Source organism: Pseudoliparis swirei, chromosome 23, assembly GCF_029220125.1.
Source record: "Pseudoliparis swirei isolate HS2019 ecotype Mariana Trench chromosome 23, NWPU_hadal_v1, whole genome shotgun sequence".
NCBI lineage: Eukaryota > Metazoa > Chordata > Actinopteri > Perciformes > Liparidae > Pseudoliparis > Pseudoliparis swirei.
Window position 1 is genome coordinate 18,951,686 of NC_079410.1, and position 15,096 is coordinate 18,966,781.

General features: G+C 48.0%; 2 protein-coding genes across 5 annotated transcripts in view; both read left to right on the forward strand.

Annotated features, from left to right (window-relative positions):
* The first annotated feature begins 1,015 nt into the window (after positions 1-1,015).
* Positions 1,016-5,644, forward strand: kpna2 (karyopherin alpha 2 (RAG cohort 1, importin alpha 1)). Of its 3 annotated transcripts, XM_056406345.1 has the most exons (13): positions 1,016-1,333; positions 1,805-1,898; positions 2,047-2,118; positions 2,372-2,479; positions 2,565-2,705; positions 3,411-3,499; positions 3,579-3,847; positions 3,955-4,049; positions 4,150-4,413; positions 4,526-4,759; positions 4,878-5,060; positions 5,171-5,320; positions 5,397-5,644. In XM_056406345.1, exons 4-13 carry the CDS (start codon positions 2,423-2,425, stop codon positions 5,481-5,483), a joined length of 1,569 nt encoding a protein of 522 aa, XP_056262320.1. In that variant the 5' UTR covers positions 1,016-1,333; positions 1,805-1,898; positions 2,047-2,118; positions 2,372-2,422; the 3' UTR covers positions 5,484-5,644. The 3 variants fall into 3 exon arrangements, with proteins under 3 accessions (XP_056262320.1, XP_056262321.1, XP_056262322.1); XM_056406346.1 differs by having other exon boundaries at positions 1,805-2,071; XM_056406347.1 differs by lacking the exons at positions 1,805-1,898; positions 2,047-2,118.
* A 601-nt stretch (positions 5,645-6,245) lies between these two features.
* The window catches only part of smurf2 (SMAD specific E3 ubiquitin protein ligase 2), a 38,911-nt gene continuing 30,060 nt past the window's right edge, over positions 6,246-15,096 (forward strand). For both annotated transcript variants that reach the window (XM_056407529.1, XM_056407530.1), the window contains exon 1: positions 6,246-6,632. In XM_056407529.1, the coding sequence (XP_056263504.1) occupies positions 6,581-6,632 (52 nt within the window). In that variant the 5' untranslated portion in view covers positions 6,246-6,580. The remainder of the gene's footprint in view (positions 6,633-15,096) is intronic.

Sequence of the window (15,096 nt, forward strand, 5' to 3'; positions counted from 1 at the left end):
ATTCATGGATTATATCACTTTATCTGATGGAGATTAACTTGTGCAGCAGCAACCACAAACTGTTTAAGAAGGGCCACAAGTTGCTCATGGGGTTTATGTCGGGTGAGGAAGATAAGATAATCCTTTATTAGTCCCTCAGTGGGGAAACCACCGCCATGAAGGGGCCGTGTTGTGATTCTTTCATCTCTAAAGCCTTCGCTGGTTTCCATAAATACAATTAAGCATTTTCCTGCACAACATTTGTTCCTGAACCACTGCTTGAAGAAACTACTTCTGAAGACTGGCAGTAGGTTTGGGGTCCATCTTCAACCCGGAAAGGGCAACTAGCTCATCTTAAATAACAGCTCCAGTAGCCCAACTGGAGTCTAACGTCTCTCTGCCCATCTTTGGCAGTTCATTTGTCTCTTCTTTTTTCTCAACACATTTCTTTCAACCCTGTAGAACAAAGCGTTTGATGGTTCTGTGCTCACGCCCCGATATCTTAACAATGTCAAGAGTGCTGCATCCCTCTGAAAGACTTTTTACAATATATAACTTATCAGAATACGTTGTATCTCTTTTTTGGCCCATTTTGTCTGAGAACAAGAAGATAATAATTATGGACACCGTGATATAGGGCAGGGGTGCTCACACTTTTTCAGCATGCGAGCTACTTATAATATGTTATATATATTTTTATTTATTTATTTATTTATATACACACATTTTGTTTGACTAAAAAATAATTTACAGTGAAAAATTGGAGTAAACTCATGAGCAAGAACAGCTGATGTGGTGACGTCATCAAGTAAGCTGCTGTTCCAATCGCAGAAAGACCGTCCTCCCATTGTCCCGTCCTCCCGTCCTTCGGAGTCTGGACTCCCAAGACCAGAGTCCGAAGACCAGACTCCAAAAGAACACAAGTCTGTACTCAGTGTAGGCCTACTTTGAATTGAGAAACAGCTATTGTCACTGTAAATAACCCCTTAAAAGGTGTATTGTTTTGTGTTGATTGCCTTCTTTTGTATCTGCTTTATTGGTTTTGATGTATGCCTTTTTATATTGTATTGTTTTAATGATTTTGTATATGTTTTAATCTACTTCCTCTTAGAGCTAAATCGGACTTTTATTTTGAAATGTTAAAAGGAAGCGCACCTTTATTTTATGTTAAAATACAAACTTGACGGTACGGCTAAATGTTACGGACGGATGCGCATTTCATATAAAGTTTTAATAGTTTGAATGGTCCCGTATGAGGCTAATGCTCTTACGGTGGTGACAAGGAGGTATTTAAGAAAGTTTTTTGGTTCAATTGTATTCGCCGAAAGAAAGAAAATAAAGAAGTTCACCAGCAGTAAGTCTCACGCAGATTCAAATACGGGGATCCGTTACAGTCACCATGGAAACATTGTCACATGTGAATGTTTTTTAATCCTTTAGCAGGAGACAGCTTTACATAATAGGCCTACAGAGTAGCTCAATTATATATAAATATATACATATATATATATATATAAATATACATTATTAGATGAGTTTATTTTGTCTTTTCTAAGTTTTACATTTAAATAAATGCATGTAACATTAGTTGAAAAGCGTCTGAAATCTGGGACATTGTTCTTGATTTATGAGTATGACGTTTCCGTTTCCTTCAACAACCGTTATGTTGTTCCCACTGATACAAATAAAAATGTCTTGAGAAAGATACATTTATTTAAAAATATTAGATTTCCGATGTGAAAACAAAGGTCATGGAAAAAGACCCGTCTTCTTTACATTTACTTGTAACATAATTTGAACTGGACACGTTTTTTTAATGGTTTAGCCCACCAAGACCAGAATGCGCCGATCCGGGATCAGCTTCTCCCTCGCAAACGTCTACTAACAAAACCAAAGACGGCCAGAGGAACCGACCCAGGGTCAGATTGAGCATTTGCAGCGTTCCAGTTCATGGAGATATCGCGATAGTTCAGCGCGTTGACGACATTTCCGGTGTGCTCTGTGATTTTTTGAAACGGTCCAATGGACGCCGGCGGCTGGATGCGTTCGCTCGAACCGACCAATCAGGTGGCTTCGTGGCAGGAATTTAAAGGTCTGTGAGGCACTTTCTGTGTACCAGAAGCTTTAGCGCGAGACTAGGTAAGCGTGTGCCCGCTGCTTATAGCGCTGTATTTAGAGCAAAGTTATGTTATTTTTTGTTTAAATGACCCTATTTCGTGATTTTCCTCATGTATCGCCGCCTCTAGCGAGCTGTCAGAAGGCCCGTTGTGCCCTTTAACCGACGGTTTGCTCAGAGTGACGTGTGCGTGTCATTGGCCGCGCTACGAGCTCACGAGGCGGCTCAGAGTACTTTGCACCAGCTAAACCTTATTCTGTTGTAATACCCTCTCAGGATTAACTCCACACACCTCGAATCTTCTCCGCTCCTTGACACTAAACAAACATGTCCGAGAACGTCGAGCGTCTGAACAAGTTCAAGAACAAAGGGAAAGATGCCAACGTGAGTACCCGAAACGTTAAAGTTTAGCTTCATATCCGCGAGTTGGAGCGGTTCTTGTTTAATACAATGTTTCCGCCGGCCGCAGGAGCTCCGCCGCAGGAGGGTGGAGGTGAACGTGGAGCTCCGCAAGTCGAAGAAAGATGACCAGATGTTCAAGAGAAGAAACGTGTCTGCGTGTCCCGACGAGGCGACCTCTCCCCTCCAGGAGAGGACTCTGAACTGCCTGGTGAGCCTTCTGTCGGAGTGCTGTTGCTCAATTATTTAAATTTAACTGTTTATTTTATTCAATGACGAATTAAATGCTTAAAAAATATATATGAAATGCATATATATATATAGCTCTCAATCGTAATAATGTAAATTATAAATAAAATCATTTAATCTATATAGTGCACACAAAGTTGTGCTTAAATTAAATGCTTTTATTTATAATATATATTATCACGAATGAAATGCTTTAAAAAATATATGAAATGTGCATATATATATATTTAAAGCATTTCAATTGTAATGTATATTATAAATAAACATTTTTATATATATATAATCCATTAGTGCAAATGTGTCCCACTTTATTCAAAGTTGTGCACAAATTAAATGCTTTTATTTATCATATATATTCTCACGATTGAGATGGTTAACATATATATATCTGTGTGCATACAACTGCAGGTTGTTACTGAATTGACACTTTTTAGCTTCACAAAAGTATTAAGTGAAGTAGGAGGAGCCAGTGTAAAAACGCCACCCTCTTTAACTTTAATTAAACCAACTTCTTTCAAACAGCCTTAATAAAAGCAAAATATTCATAAAGCTAGCAGTGGTATTGCACCTGTTTGCGTGTCATGCTGTCCACCGCCTCCCCTGTGTGTGTGTGTGTGTATACTTTTTAAATTCGTAACTCATTGTGTGTGTGTGTGCATGTTGGCAGGCTGCCAGACAGTGGACCGTTGAAGAGATTCTCTCGGGAGTGATCAGTGACGATGTAGACTCTCAGCTGCAGGCCACACAGGCCGCCAGGTCAGTGACGACTCATTTAACGGTCCCAATCAAACTGCTTCCGGGATGACTGTCTTTAACCATACTGTTCTGAATGCAGGAAGCTCCTGTCTCGTGACAAGAACCCCCCCATTAACCAGATGCTCGCCGCTGGCCTGATCCCCAAGTTCGTTGCCTTCCTGGGGTTGGTCGACTGCCCGCCCATCCAGTTTGAGGCCTCGTGGGCTCTGACCAACATTGCCTCCGGGACGTGCGATCAGACTGCTGCAGTGGTGGAGAGCGGGGCCATCCCTGCCTTCATCGGCCTGGTCACGTCGCCCCACCTGCACATCAGCGAGCAAGCGGTGTGGGCCCTTGGAAACATTGCTGGTAACTGGCAGAATTTATTTATTTTTATGAAATGTTTTTGTCTGGACCTTCTCATCCCTGTTTATTTGGAAGCAAGTCGTTTATATGTATTTATTTCTTTTTTTTAGGTGATGGATCGGCTCTTAGAGACCAGGTCATTAAACATGGCGCTGTAGCCTCTCTGCTCAGTCTGCTGGCTGTCCCTGACCTCTCTGTATTTACTGTAAGTATTCTCTTCCAACACTAGGTGGTGCTCTAACTCGACCGTATTGCTGCTTTATGTCATACAAACTCCTGCCTTTTTTTTCTGGATTTCTTTGCAGACCGGCTACATGAGAAATGTCACATGGACGCTGTCTAACCTTTGCCGCAACAAGAACCCCTCCCCCCCGATGACGGCAGTCCAACAGATCCTCCCCGCTCTAGTTCTTCTCCTAAACCACGAAGACCACGAGGTGTTGGCCGACGCGTGTTGGGCTATCTCGTACCTGACCGACGGCTCGAATGACCGCATCGAGGTGCTGATCCAGACGGGCCTGATTCCTCGCCTGGTGGCGCTGCTCGGCTTCGAAGACCTGCCCGTCATCGTACGTATAAAACCCCCCGCATGTTTCTCCCGCATTTACCGTCCACGCGGCGGCATGTCCCGGCAACCTGAGGCAAACCACGCAGGTTCTCACCGGCGCCTTTTCCCCTCAGACCCCAGCGCTCCGTGCCATCGGCAACATCGTGACCGGCACGGATGAGCAGACTCAGGCGGTGCTAAACTCCGGGGCCCTGAGCATGTTCCCCCGGCTGCTGTGCCACAAGAAGGCCAACATCCAGAAGGAGGCAGCCTGGACGCTGTCCAACATCACAGCGGGGAAGGACACCCAAATCCAGGAGGTCATCGACGCAGGCCTCATTCCGTCCCTGGTCAACGCTCTTGTGCAGGTGTGTTCTTACCCGTTTGGATTGGTTTCTGCGCTCCGCTGCATGCAGACTCTCAGACTGGTCTTTTCTCTTAACTTTTCATGTTTGTGTGGCTCATCGTTCCCTTTTCTTTCTGCAGGGTGACTACAAAACTCAGAAGGAGGCTGTGTGGGCTGTTACAAACTTCACCAGCGGGGGCACTGTTGCGCAGGTGGTTTACCTTGTTCAAGCTAATGTGCTCGAGCCTCTTTTGGCCCTACTCTCCTCAAAGGACAGCAAAATAGTCCTCGTCATCTTGGACGCCATCACCAATATCTTCATGGTGAGTGTTTTCATGGAGGAACACAGATGTGCGTTATCGGGTTTGCCGGAGCTGATGAGCCGGTGACCAGATGGCCGTGAAATGCTTCTACTTCTGTGTTTTCCTACCAGGCCGGGGATAAAATTGGGGAGTCAGAGAAGCTGAGTCTCATGGTGGAAGAATGCGGCGGACTGGACAAGATCGAGGCTCTGCAGTCGCATGAGAATGAGATGATCTACAAAGCATCCCTCAATCTGATTGAGAAATACTTCTCCGACGAGGTGCGTGTCTTAAAAGCATTTTTGTTCCAAAGTTTGATTTATTTCTAAATTTCTTTTCCTTTTTTTATATTTAAAGGAGGTGGCGCAGGGTGTCGTCCCAGAAGCAACTGATGATGGTTATACATTCCACATCAGTGAAAACCAGAGCACCTTCAATTTCTAGATTATCTTCTCATACCTCGACTGTCTATACTCTTTATACTTTACTGTATCCTCTTTGCTACATCTGTCCTCTTGTTCATGTAATTGTGCCGTTCCGTTGTATGTATTGTACATACTGTTTTAATACGATAACATGGTTGTAAATAAAGTTATGAGATCATGTGTTGGCGTTTGACATTTCTTTTCTCGCTATAAGTGTTTATACCTTGTTTGTTTTTTCTCTTCCCTTTCTAAAATTAAGAATGAAATCTCCAATTTAATTGGGTAGCTTTCAATCTTCATACCAGCATAAATAGTTTGACTTTATGGGAGAAATGCACTTATTCACGAGTCTGGCAAATAAAAACGACTTGTATATTCTGGGTAGCTTCTTTATAACATGAAATGTGTGAGTTTACCTTGCTACTGTGAAAAAGAATTTGCAATCATCTGAATCATTGACTTTGTCTTTTTTTTAACACCGACAGGTGATGTAAGTATAATGTGGGGGGGTGGCAGCAAACTTGTCTAGATTGAGGCTACGCCCTTTAAAAAGTTAGTCAAACCAGTAAAAAAAAAAATTGGGACCCCCCCCCCTCATCACAAGTCAGCACACTGGGGCCAGTGTGTGTTTGTGTGTATTACAGCGAGGTGCCACATGTTGGAGCAATGCCCCCACCCCGCCCCGCCCCCCTCTTCCCCCTCAAAAGTGTGTCGTCACCGGGCAGCGCTCGGCAGCCGCCTCCTGAAGCGGGATCCGCACCGGAGGGCTCCGACAGTTCAACTCGCAGCGAGGAGGACCGAGTCCGCGACAGAGGCTGCTCCCGAAGATGTGAAGGCGAAGCCCCGCGTGACCGCGTCGCCACCGCCCGCTCGTCCGCACGCTCCAACCGGGGAGAAGCCGGTCGTAGTAAATGCACTTTGCAGCAACTGCTACACTCGCGGTTCACTTTGTGTTTAATTTTTTCGATCGCGACGGCAGTTCGGTTCACATCCGGGCCACAATGCCTTGACTCCATTATTGTCTAAAACTGGCGAAGAGGTTGATGAACCTTGTTATTTATTTTTTATAGACACTTTTTTTTTTTTTTCGAGAGAGAAAGCTGGACACGAGAGGAGATGTCTAACCAAGGAGTCCGGCGGAACGGCCCCGTGAAGCTGCGATTAACAGGTAGCGACGCTTTTTAAATCCCCCAAATGTATTCTCACACCAGGGGGAGCGGGAGGGGGCTCCGTGTATTTGCTGGATGGGAACCGTTTCCCACGAGCCATGGGGCTGGCTGAGCGCCGGTTCTTCACACACACACACACACACGGGGTGCTGCTCCGCCGTTGAGCGGGTACGTCGCCTCAAAACGTGGGACGAGAGGTCTCGGAAGTCAACGTAACGTTACACCTCCTGTGACGTCAGAGGGGTCACCTGGCCCACGTGACTACGCTGTGGGACCGGGCTCGCGCGACCTTAGCTTAGCGGGGACAGCCTGCCAGCGAGAATGGAGCCTCGGTGGAGGTGACAGCTCCACGGGTCACAGGTCCACGGCAGACAGGCAGACAGGCAGACAAGCAGACATACAGACAGACAAGCAGACAGACAGACAGGCAGAAAAGCGGCTATTTTGATTGTTATTGTGGTTAAAACAGGTCCCACTTCAGTTGTAACGTTGTTGCTGCAGTGTAACTGCATCCTCCAAGCGTTCTCCAACATTACAGCATTACTCTCTCTGTCTCTCTCCCCCCACCCTCCCCAGCTGTTTGGTTTGTGCCCTTTCAACAAAAACAGCAGAAAGCTTTACATGAGAGCTCACTGTCTTGACCCGGAGGAGAGGGGTCAAGCAGTGCCAAAATTAAATATGTGAGCGTGTTGTATTAAATCATCCATGGGTCAATATGGAATAGAAAAATAGCTTTCCAGCATTCATAAAAATCATGTATACACGATATATATATATATATATCACAGAGTATGTGCGGTGTAAGCTGGAAAAGGAAAACACAGTATGTGCAATGCTTTTCCCGTCGTAAGTCACAGTCTGATAGTTTGTCGCTGCAGCTTGAGAGACGGACCCGGTGGAATGCTGGGAATGTGAGTCCACACTGTGACGAGGAGCGACCTGGCCACCTCTCCTCCAGACACGCTGGGCCAGACGCCCCCCCCCCCCAGGATAAATATCAAATATGATCACTCCCGTTGCATGATTCCCCGTCTGCATATGGGTCAAGAGGGATCGAGGGCATGTAATCCTTTCATAAACGATGTGTTATTGTGCCTTGTCTGTTGCTGGAGGGCAGATAGGAAGCTCCACACGTCTAGCCCAGAGACCTCACGACGCACTGTCATCACGTGTGTGCTGCAGAAGCTTCCTGGCAGGTCGTGAACAACGGGCCGTGTCGCTGTTTGTGCCGTAGACGTCTCTCCTTTACACACCTCCCCTCGGCCCGTTTGAGCCAGATGTTGCAGATGTTTGCCATCAATTAAAACTGGAAATAGTAATAATATGGCAAGCTAAAAGCGGCTTAAACTAACACTCGGGGTGAGAATCGCCCCGTGACATGTTTATAATGTCAGACGTGCTCCAGTGGCACATCACCGCGTGATTCGGCGTGGCCACGGATCGCACCGCTGGCACCGCTCTTCGTGCCACTGTGAGTTTAACGGGTCACCGAGTCGTCGTCGTCCCCCCCCCCCCCCTCCGATCCGATTGCAGGAAAGGGAATGCGTCCTTCCAACCTGGTCACACAGAAGTGGAATCAGAGTCATGTGAGAGTCTTTACCCCCTTTTTTTTTGTTGCATACTTTCTTTTTCCGCCCAGAAACACGTGCAAACGGAATAATAAATGATCTGACGTGTGATTGATTTCCTGCTCCGATTCAGCATCTTGACATTTATTACCCTTGCCGTGTCTCGGCTTTTGGACTTTACATGTGACTCGTTCAGCAGATGGTTCGCTCGTCTGAATTCTTTGGCGCGCCGGAGGGATCTATCTCAGTGGGATTCCCTAGAAGTCTTCCATTCGCATTCCCACCTCTTCCTTCTCTGAGTCACCCCTGTTCTTTCCGACTGTAAAGCCCCCCCCCCCCCCACCGCCAGTCCAAAGCATATTCCACTCCCACCCCTGTCCAGTGCGCTCTGTGTGGCGTCCGTCGTCTTTCCTTCTCACTTCATCAGCTGCTGATTCTCCCAACAGGAGGGACAACGATTATATTTTTGTATGAAATTAGTTGTAGATCGTCCCGGTTCCCCTTCCCCCTTGCAGAAGCTCTGGCGGTTGAATGGACACAGAAGCTGACTTATTTTAGAGATGCAACAAACGGCCCTTGGGGGCCTCACACTGGCCCTCTGTGCGGCCTGGAGGGAAAGCCTGAGGGCGCTCCCCCCTTCTTCTTTTTAGTCCTCGCTTTTTCAATGCAGCTTGGCCTGACTGTAGTCTACAGATAAGGGGGGGGGGGTTGAATGATTGAAGAAGAACCCCCTCTCCCACAGCTGGGTGCAGACGGGGCCGGGTCCCTCCATGTGGTCTCGGTCCGAGCCGTGTTCACCGCGCGGCTGCACGGAAGCGGTTTGGGCTTCACGCAGGACGCGAGGCCCGACTTGACTCACCGTGGACAAACACAACGGCGGGAAAAGAAAAATAAACCGTCAATCACTGCACGTCATTTGTAAACATTTTCCTTCCCCGGTAATTTTCAAATGATTCCATCAATTAACTGGCCGGCTGTCGGTTCAGCTGCTCTCCAATGAGGACAACGCCTTGTGCGGTGGCTCTGCACTCAACCGGCGCCAGCAACGGCCCCCGGGGAGACCAGATGTATAAGGGGGGGGGCTTCAGAGAGGAAGTGCTCCCCGGACCTGAACACTTGTCCAAACGTCCCCCCTGACAGGTGGCGAGCTGGGCCGCCCCGGAAGCCGTCTTCTTTGAGGTTCCCCTGTCGTAATAAGAACGTGCTGTGACTCCTGAGACGCGTGTGTGTGTGTTGCTCTCTCCGTCACGCCGCTGCGTGATAACGGCGTGCCGAGGGTCCGTGGCTCGGGGGGCTTCGGAGTGGCTGCTTTGTAACTTTACCAACGGGTCATGTGCAGAGAGAGCGACCCGCCGTGTCTCTGTTGACACCGGACTGGCCTCCAGCAGGGAACCCTCACTGTGAGCCAATAATGGTTCATGGTTGAAGTCGTTAGTTTACCACGATGAATAATTCAGGACTCCAGACTGACGCTCTCTCTCCTCGTGATGAGTTTTCAATTGCATGTGTCATGGTTTTTACTGGTTTTGCATTTTTTATCTTTTTTTAAAATTGAATTTGGCGGCTTCTAAGATCCACTTAGCTGTTACCATGAAGAGGTCTGTGGCAGATTACACGATAAAGCGAGGAGAGAGAGGAGGAGGAGGAGGAGGAGGCTGGTGGGATGAAGACACAATGAGAGGTTCTGACTCAAGAGCCACTGATGCTTTAAAGTGACCGTCATGAGTTGTATTTCAACCCATTATTAAAAACGCAACGACATGCAAAATCCGACATGAGCGTCCTCTTGTCGTCGGCGGGCAGGAAGCTGCGGCTCATGACACTTCTTAGAGACTTTAAATGAGCGGCGTGTTCATCCAGGATGAGTCACGAGGCTTCACACCTCGGCTCGGGGCGTGATCCTCCTGGTGGTTCAGGGGAAAGACCTCCTTCAGAGGCCGGCTCTGTTAACCTGCCTTAACGGGTCAAAACTGGATCGGCGCTGAGCGTGAAGGAGGCAGTTGGCGTGCGGCACTTTGGATGAACGGATGAAAAGCGTCGCTCTCCACACGTTTGAGAGACCCCTGAAGACGGCAGCTCCTCACACCTCCGTGGCCTCCCCCTTCAGCTCCGCCGGCGGCTAGAGGTCCGGGAACGTGACACGCCCCGAATCTCTGACGCTTAACACGGAGGCAGTCGAGTTGCATCTTGGGTAACGTAGGCGTGGGGAGTCACGACGACTCTTCGACAGGTCGCCGGAGCTCAGTGCTCCTCGTTCGCACCGGTGAGCCGGAACCACAGCCGTGATCTCTACGGGTCGACGTTCCTCCTCCAGAAGGTCACGGCCAGGAGCCGTCGGCCAGGAGAGGCCCGAGCGGCCAGTGAAGGACGGAAACCTGAGAATAATACCCGGGGGAGGCAAGACGCAAACATCTTGTGATCCCATCTCCTCGGAGCCCCTTCGGCTGCAACGGTGTTCTCGTGAGGATGAACTTTTATGTTGCCGTGGTTACGCACCCCTGGAGGACATCGTTGTTTGGGCTTTGTTTCGGTCACATGCAGCGTTCTCCTCACAGCAACACCTTTTTTAAAGCAACATTTAAAAGCTCATGTCAGATGTCAAAGGTCAGACAGACGCCAGTCCTTCTCTGCTGAGAACGACATAATCAATTCAGTGATTCAAGCAAAGAGAAGACGCCATTCTTCATACTCATCTCACGTGACGATTGTCACGTTTGGAGACGGTCTTTGCAGTTGAGATGCACAGATTTAAGGATTAACCCGGCGGCCCTGTTCTCAAGACGTAGCGGCCGACCGCCGCGCCGAGGATTAATGTCCCCGCTCTGAAGAGGCGAGGGAGGGGCCTCTCCTTCACTGGCAAGGCACAGCGTATCAAAAGAAAAGGGAAAATACGACTGTGGTGGTAATGATGTAACACTGCTCCGAGGGGAAGTTGCAAAATCATTCCTAGAAACTGAAAACTGTTGGGGGGGGGGGGGGGGGCAAATGTGGCATGTCCCGGCTTCTCACCGCTACCGCCGTGTCCCACCGGGGGGGAAAAAGAGGGTGATGTGCGACGGAGGGGTAACAGACGGAGTGCCACGAAAAGACACAATAATGGCGTCACAGGTTTCCCACTACTTCCATGAGCCCGAAATAGTCGGGTGGAATCCTCGATTACGCAATGACAGTGGAGCGTATGTATCGCGGAGGGGAAAAGGTGACGTGAGGTGGATGAAATGTTCCCACACCGACTGCCTCTTTTCCTTTCCGCGTGTGAATGTGTGTGTGGTGGAGTCAAACAGGTTGCTTTCTTGTCGAGGGAGGTGAGTTACAGGCGTCCATCTTTTTGTCTTTGTTGAATAAATGTATATATATATTAAGATATACAGTATATATGTATATACTAAATGTATCATTCCTGATATGTTAAAAAACAAGACAATATATGAATATCATTGTAAGAAAGACAATAATTGAGCAATATTGAGCACCTTTGGACTTCCCTCAAATGTGGACGAACTAAATAAGACATTTGAAGACGAGTTTTATTATTTTATGACATTTGAGGCAAAACAAATGAACGGTAAAAATAATTGACACGTCAATCGACAGTGAAAATAACTGATTAGTTGCAGCCCAAATATTTTGGGTCAAAACTATAAGAGTGCAGAAATAGAAACGGTGGTCATATCCAGATATATATGGATATATCCATATTATATATATATATAGATATACATATTTACATAAATATATGTATTTATATATATATATTTACATAAATATATATTTATATATAAATATTTACATACATATATTTATTTATATATTTGTATTTTTATATATATTTATAAATATTTATATAAATATATATATTTATTCATATATATGTATTTTTATAGATATATCCATGTCTTCTGTCTTTTTTTTACTTCAAGTCTGCTCCGTTTTTCTTTTTTGGGGGGGGGTTCTTCCGATGCTTCGTGGTCCCGGTGAGTCGGTTCAACAGATGTCCCCAGTTGTCGTTTTACTGGCGTGTGTGACGGCGTCCTGAGGGACCGTCGGTGTTTTGCTTTGCACCATTTAATGCGCGTCACCGGGACGATGAGCGTCCTGATAGGTCTCGCTGCTGGTTTCCTCTCCACTTCCTCTCGCTCGGGGCACGTGTGGGAAGGAGATGGAGCATGTCTTTTTTTCGTTTTTTTACAAGCAGGGATCAATCTCTATATATATATTCCCCCCCCCGTCTGCTTTTTGAAGCGTTCCTTCTCTGTTTTCCTCCCACTGTAAACATGATGCACCAGTAGATTGCATTACTCTTAACTCATCCTGGACGTTGCATGTCTGTTCAGAGGGTTCAGGACAGTTTCCTGGCAGTCACTGCCACCAGGCACTCTTGATACTTTTATGTCGTATGTCTCCCAGAAGGAGTCTTATCAGATGTTCATATTTCATAAGTGAAGATATAAACATTCTGCCAGAGGAGGGAGATTTTCTCTGTGTCTACAAGTCCATTTGCCTCAACCACATTTCCACGACCTTCATACTTGACTGACTCTAGTTAAGTGGTGTGAACTGGACCCCCCCCCCCCTGAAGCATTTCATTCAGGCATCAGTCACACGGGGTTCGCACAACGAGGTTCCTTGAGGAGACGCTTCCAGGTGTTTTTGTATTTATTCATTGTTTCCTTTTAAAGCCCATGCTGCTCAGGGCTACTTTCAAAAGACCATGGGGGCGGAGTTTGTAGGGCTCGCTGTCACCGATTGGTCAAACACAGGGAAAGATTTCTCCTGTAAACTATTTGTTTATAGGAGCACAATGCTGCACATGAGATGGACGGGCCTGGAGTCAAGACAGGGCCGACAGACAGAGGAAAGGTTGGGGTCTGGAAGAGGGAGGAGGAGGAGGAGGAGGAGGGCTACCGTTCCTCCGAAGATTTGTCAGACTGTCTGGCGGGTCGGGTCAGGAACCAGGTGGACGGGGGGGGGGGGTTCAGACCGCCGTCAAAGAGATGTTGTTGATGTTCACACAGCCGTGACTCCACCTAACGAGAATGTATCGGCCTCCGTCTCCCCCCCCCCCACCCTCTCTCCTATTAGGCTTCCGGACAGATTTTGACTTTGGATGGTGATGGTGTAATATTAGGAGGCGAGTTGTTCACACACACACACACACACACACACACACACACACACACACACATGTAACGGTTAACCTCAGAGCAACAGGCTACAAACCCTCAATTCCCCACGCTCACTCTTTTCTGTTCCCATGCTCCGCCGTGTGTGCGTTTACGTGTGTGTGTTTAGCGTGTATGTCTGAGTGTGTCTCTGTGTGTGTGTATCGGCTCTCAGCGGACGAAAGCACCCCCCCCCCCCCCCCCCCGGTTCCATTTCGTCTCGTCCGGCTACTGCCCCCCCCCCCAGGTGTTTGGCTTGCGTCTGGGCGGCCTGGCATTGATTCCCCTGCACAGTGGGGCTCTTTGTGCGGTGGCTGGAGGAGCCGCCCCCACACAGCTGTAACTGCACCCCGAAGTGTGTGTCTCTGGCTCGGCCCATTGAAAGGGATGGATTTAAAAACATTTGTGTGTGTGTGGTTTGTTTATCCCCCCGCCACTCACACTCGTCCACAGACACGTCGGCCAAGTGTGTGTGTGTGTGTGTGTGTGTGTGTGTGTGTGTGTGTGTGTGTGTGTGTGTGTGTGTGTGTGTGTGTGTGTGTGTGTGTGTGTGTGTGTGTGTGTGTGTGTGTGTGTGTGTGTGTGTGTGTGTGTGTGTGTGTGTGTGTGTGTGTGTGTGTGTTAAAGCGGGCCTTCAGCCTCGGAGGCTTTGGTGCCCGTTTTTGAGACGGCGTGATTCCGGCTCACATGTGTCCAGCATAGCTGGTGGAGCGGCGAGACGTCTCACTCCTCTTCTCTCTCCTCGTCTCACTCGTCTCACTCCTCTTCTCTCTCCTCTTCTCACTCCTCGCCGGCGGCGGCCGTCTTTTGTTTATTGTCGTCTTGTTCTCCTCCTCCTTTAATGTCCGTGCCCGTCTCCCCGGCCGTGCGAGGCGGCGAAGACCGGAATGAGAAACACGGGCGACACAGAGAGACCCTTCTCTCGGCTTGAGAGACTCGTTGTCGCCATGGCGACGGAGGATTTCAGATGAGCGGAGGTGATGAACAGGGGGAGTGGGGGGGGGGCTGCTTTTTTAGTTTTTGACAGTGTGCGTGTGTGTGTGAGAGAGAGGGGGGGGGGGTGTTCTCTTGACCAAGGAGGAGGAAGTTGGAAGCCGACCAGGAGAGTTACGATGCGTCTCCCGACTGATCGCACAAACTGTGTGCTAATTCTTTTTTTTTAAGACAATTTATTCCCCCAAATGAAAGTATAGTTCAAGCTCGTGTCAAATTGGAAACTTCACTAGATTTATTATGACGACAAATTAATTTATTGGCAGTAAATAAAAATCCAGACCGATCTGGCGGTCCATTAATCCGTGAAGCCAGACTTCTCTCTCTTCACCGCCATGATTTGCTACTTTTCTGTCACAGGATAGTAATTATAATTTTTCGGGGGGAAAGTGAGTTTGCGCTCGACTCACCTCCTCACCTCACCTCCTCACCTCCTCACCCTGGCGACCATGCTAGCCTGCTCTCGTACACGTAGTAGTGATTCTAGCAGGTGCGACTGTTGGTCAGTGGTCAGCAGATCCGTCTTTCATTCAGGGGGTTGGCGGTTCAATTTCAGGGCTCCAGACTAACTTTTTTAACTAGGAGCACAGTCGCTCCTAACTTAAAATGTTAGGGGCGCAAGCAGAAAATTTAGGGGCGCACTTGTTCCTGGGTCAAAATGGGTCTTGGGTGGTCCTGAAAATTTTTTTTACCTTCTATTCATGCAGTCGAGCTATTGAGTGCGTGATCAGCAGCTGGCC

What these genes read in the sequence shown, in the direction of transcription:
- kpna2 (XM_056406346.1), top strand. Translation starts at nt 2,423, where the DNA reads ATGTCCGAGAACGTCGAGCGTCTGAACAAGTTCAAGAACAAAGGGAAA. An exon ending in AGAGGACTCTGAACTGCCTG is followed by an intron (nt 2,706 to 3,410) that starts GTGAGCCTTCTG and finishes GCATGTTGGCAG; the next exon opens with GCTGCCAGACAGTGGACCGT. An exon ending in CAGGCCACACAGGCCGCCAG is followed by an intron (nt 3,500 to 3,578) that starts GTCAGTGACGAC and finishes TTCTGAATGCAG; the next exon opens with GAAGCTCCTGTCTCGTGACA.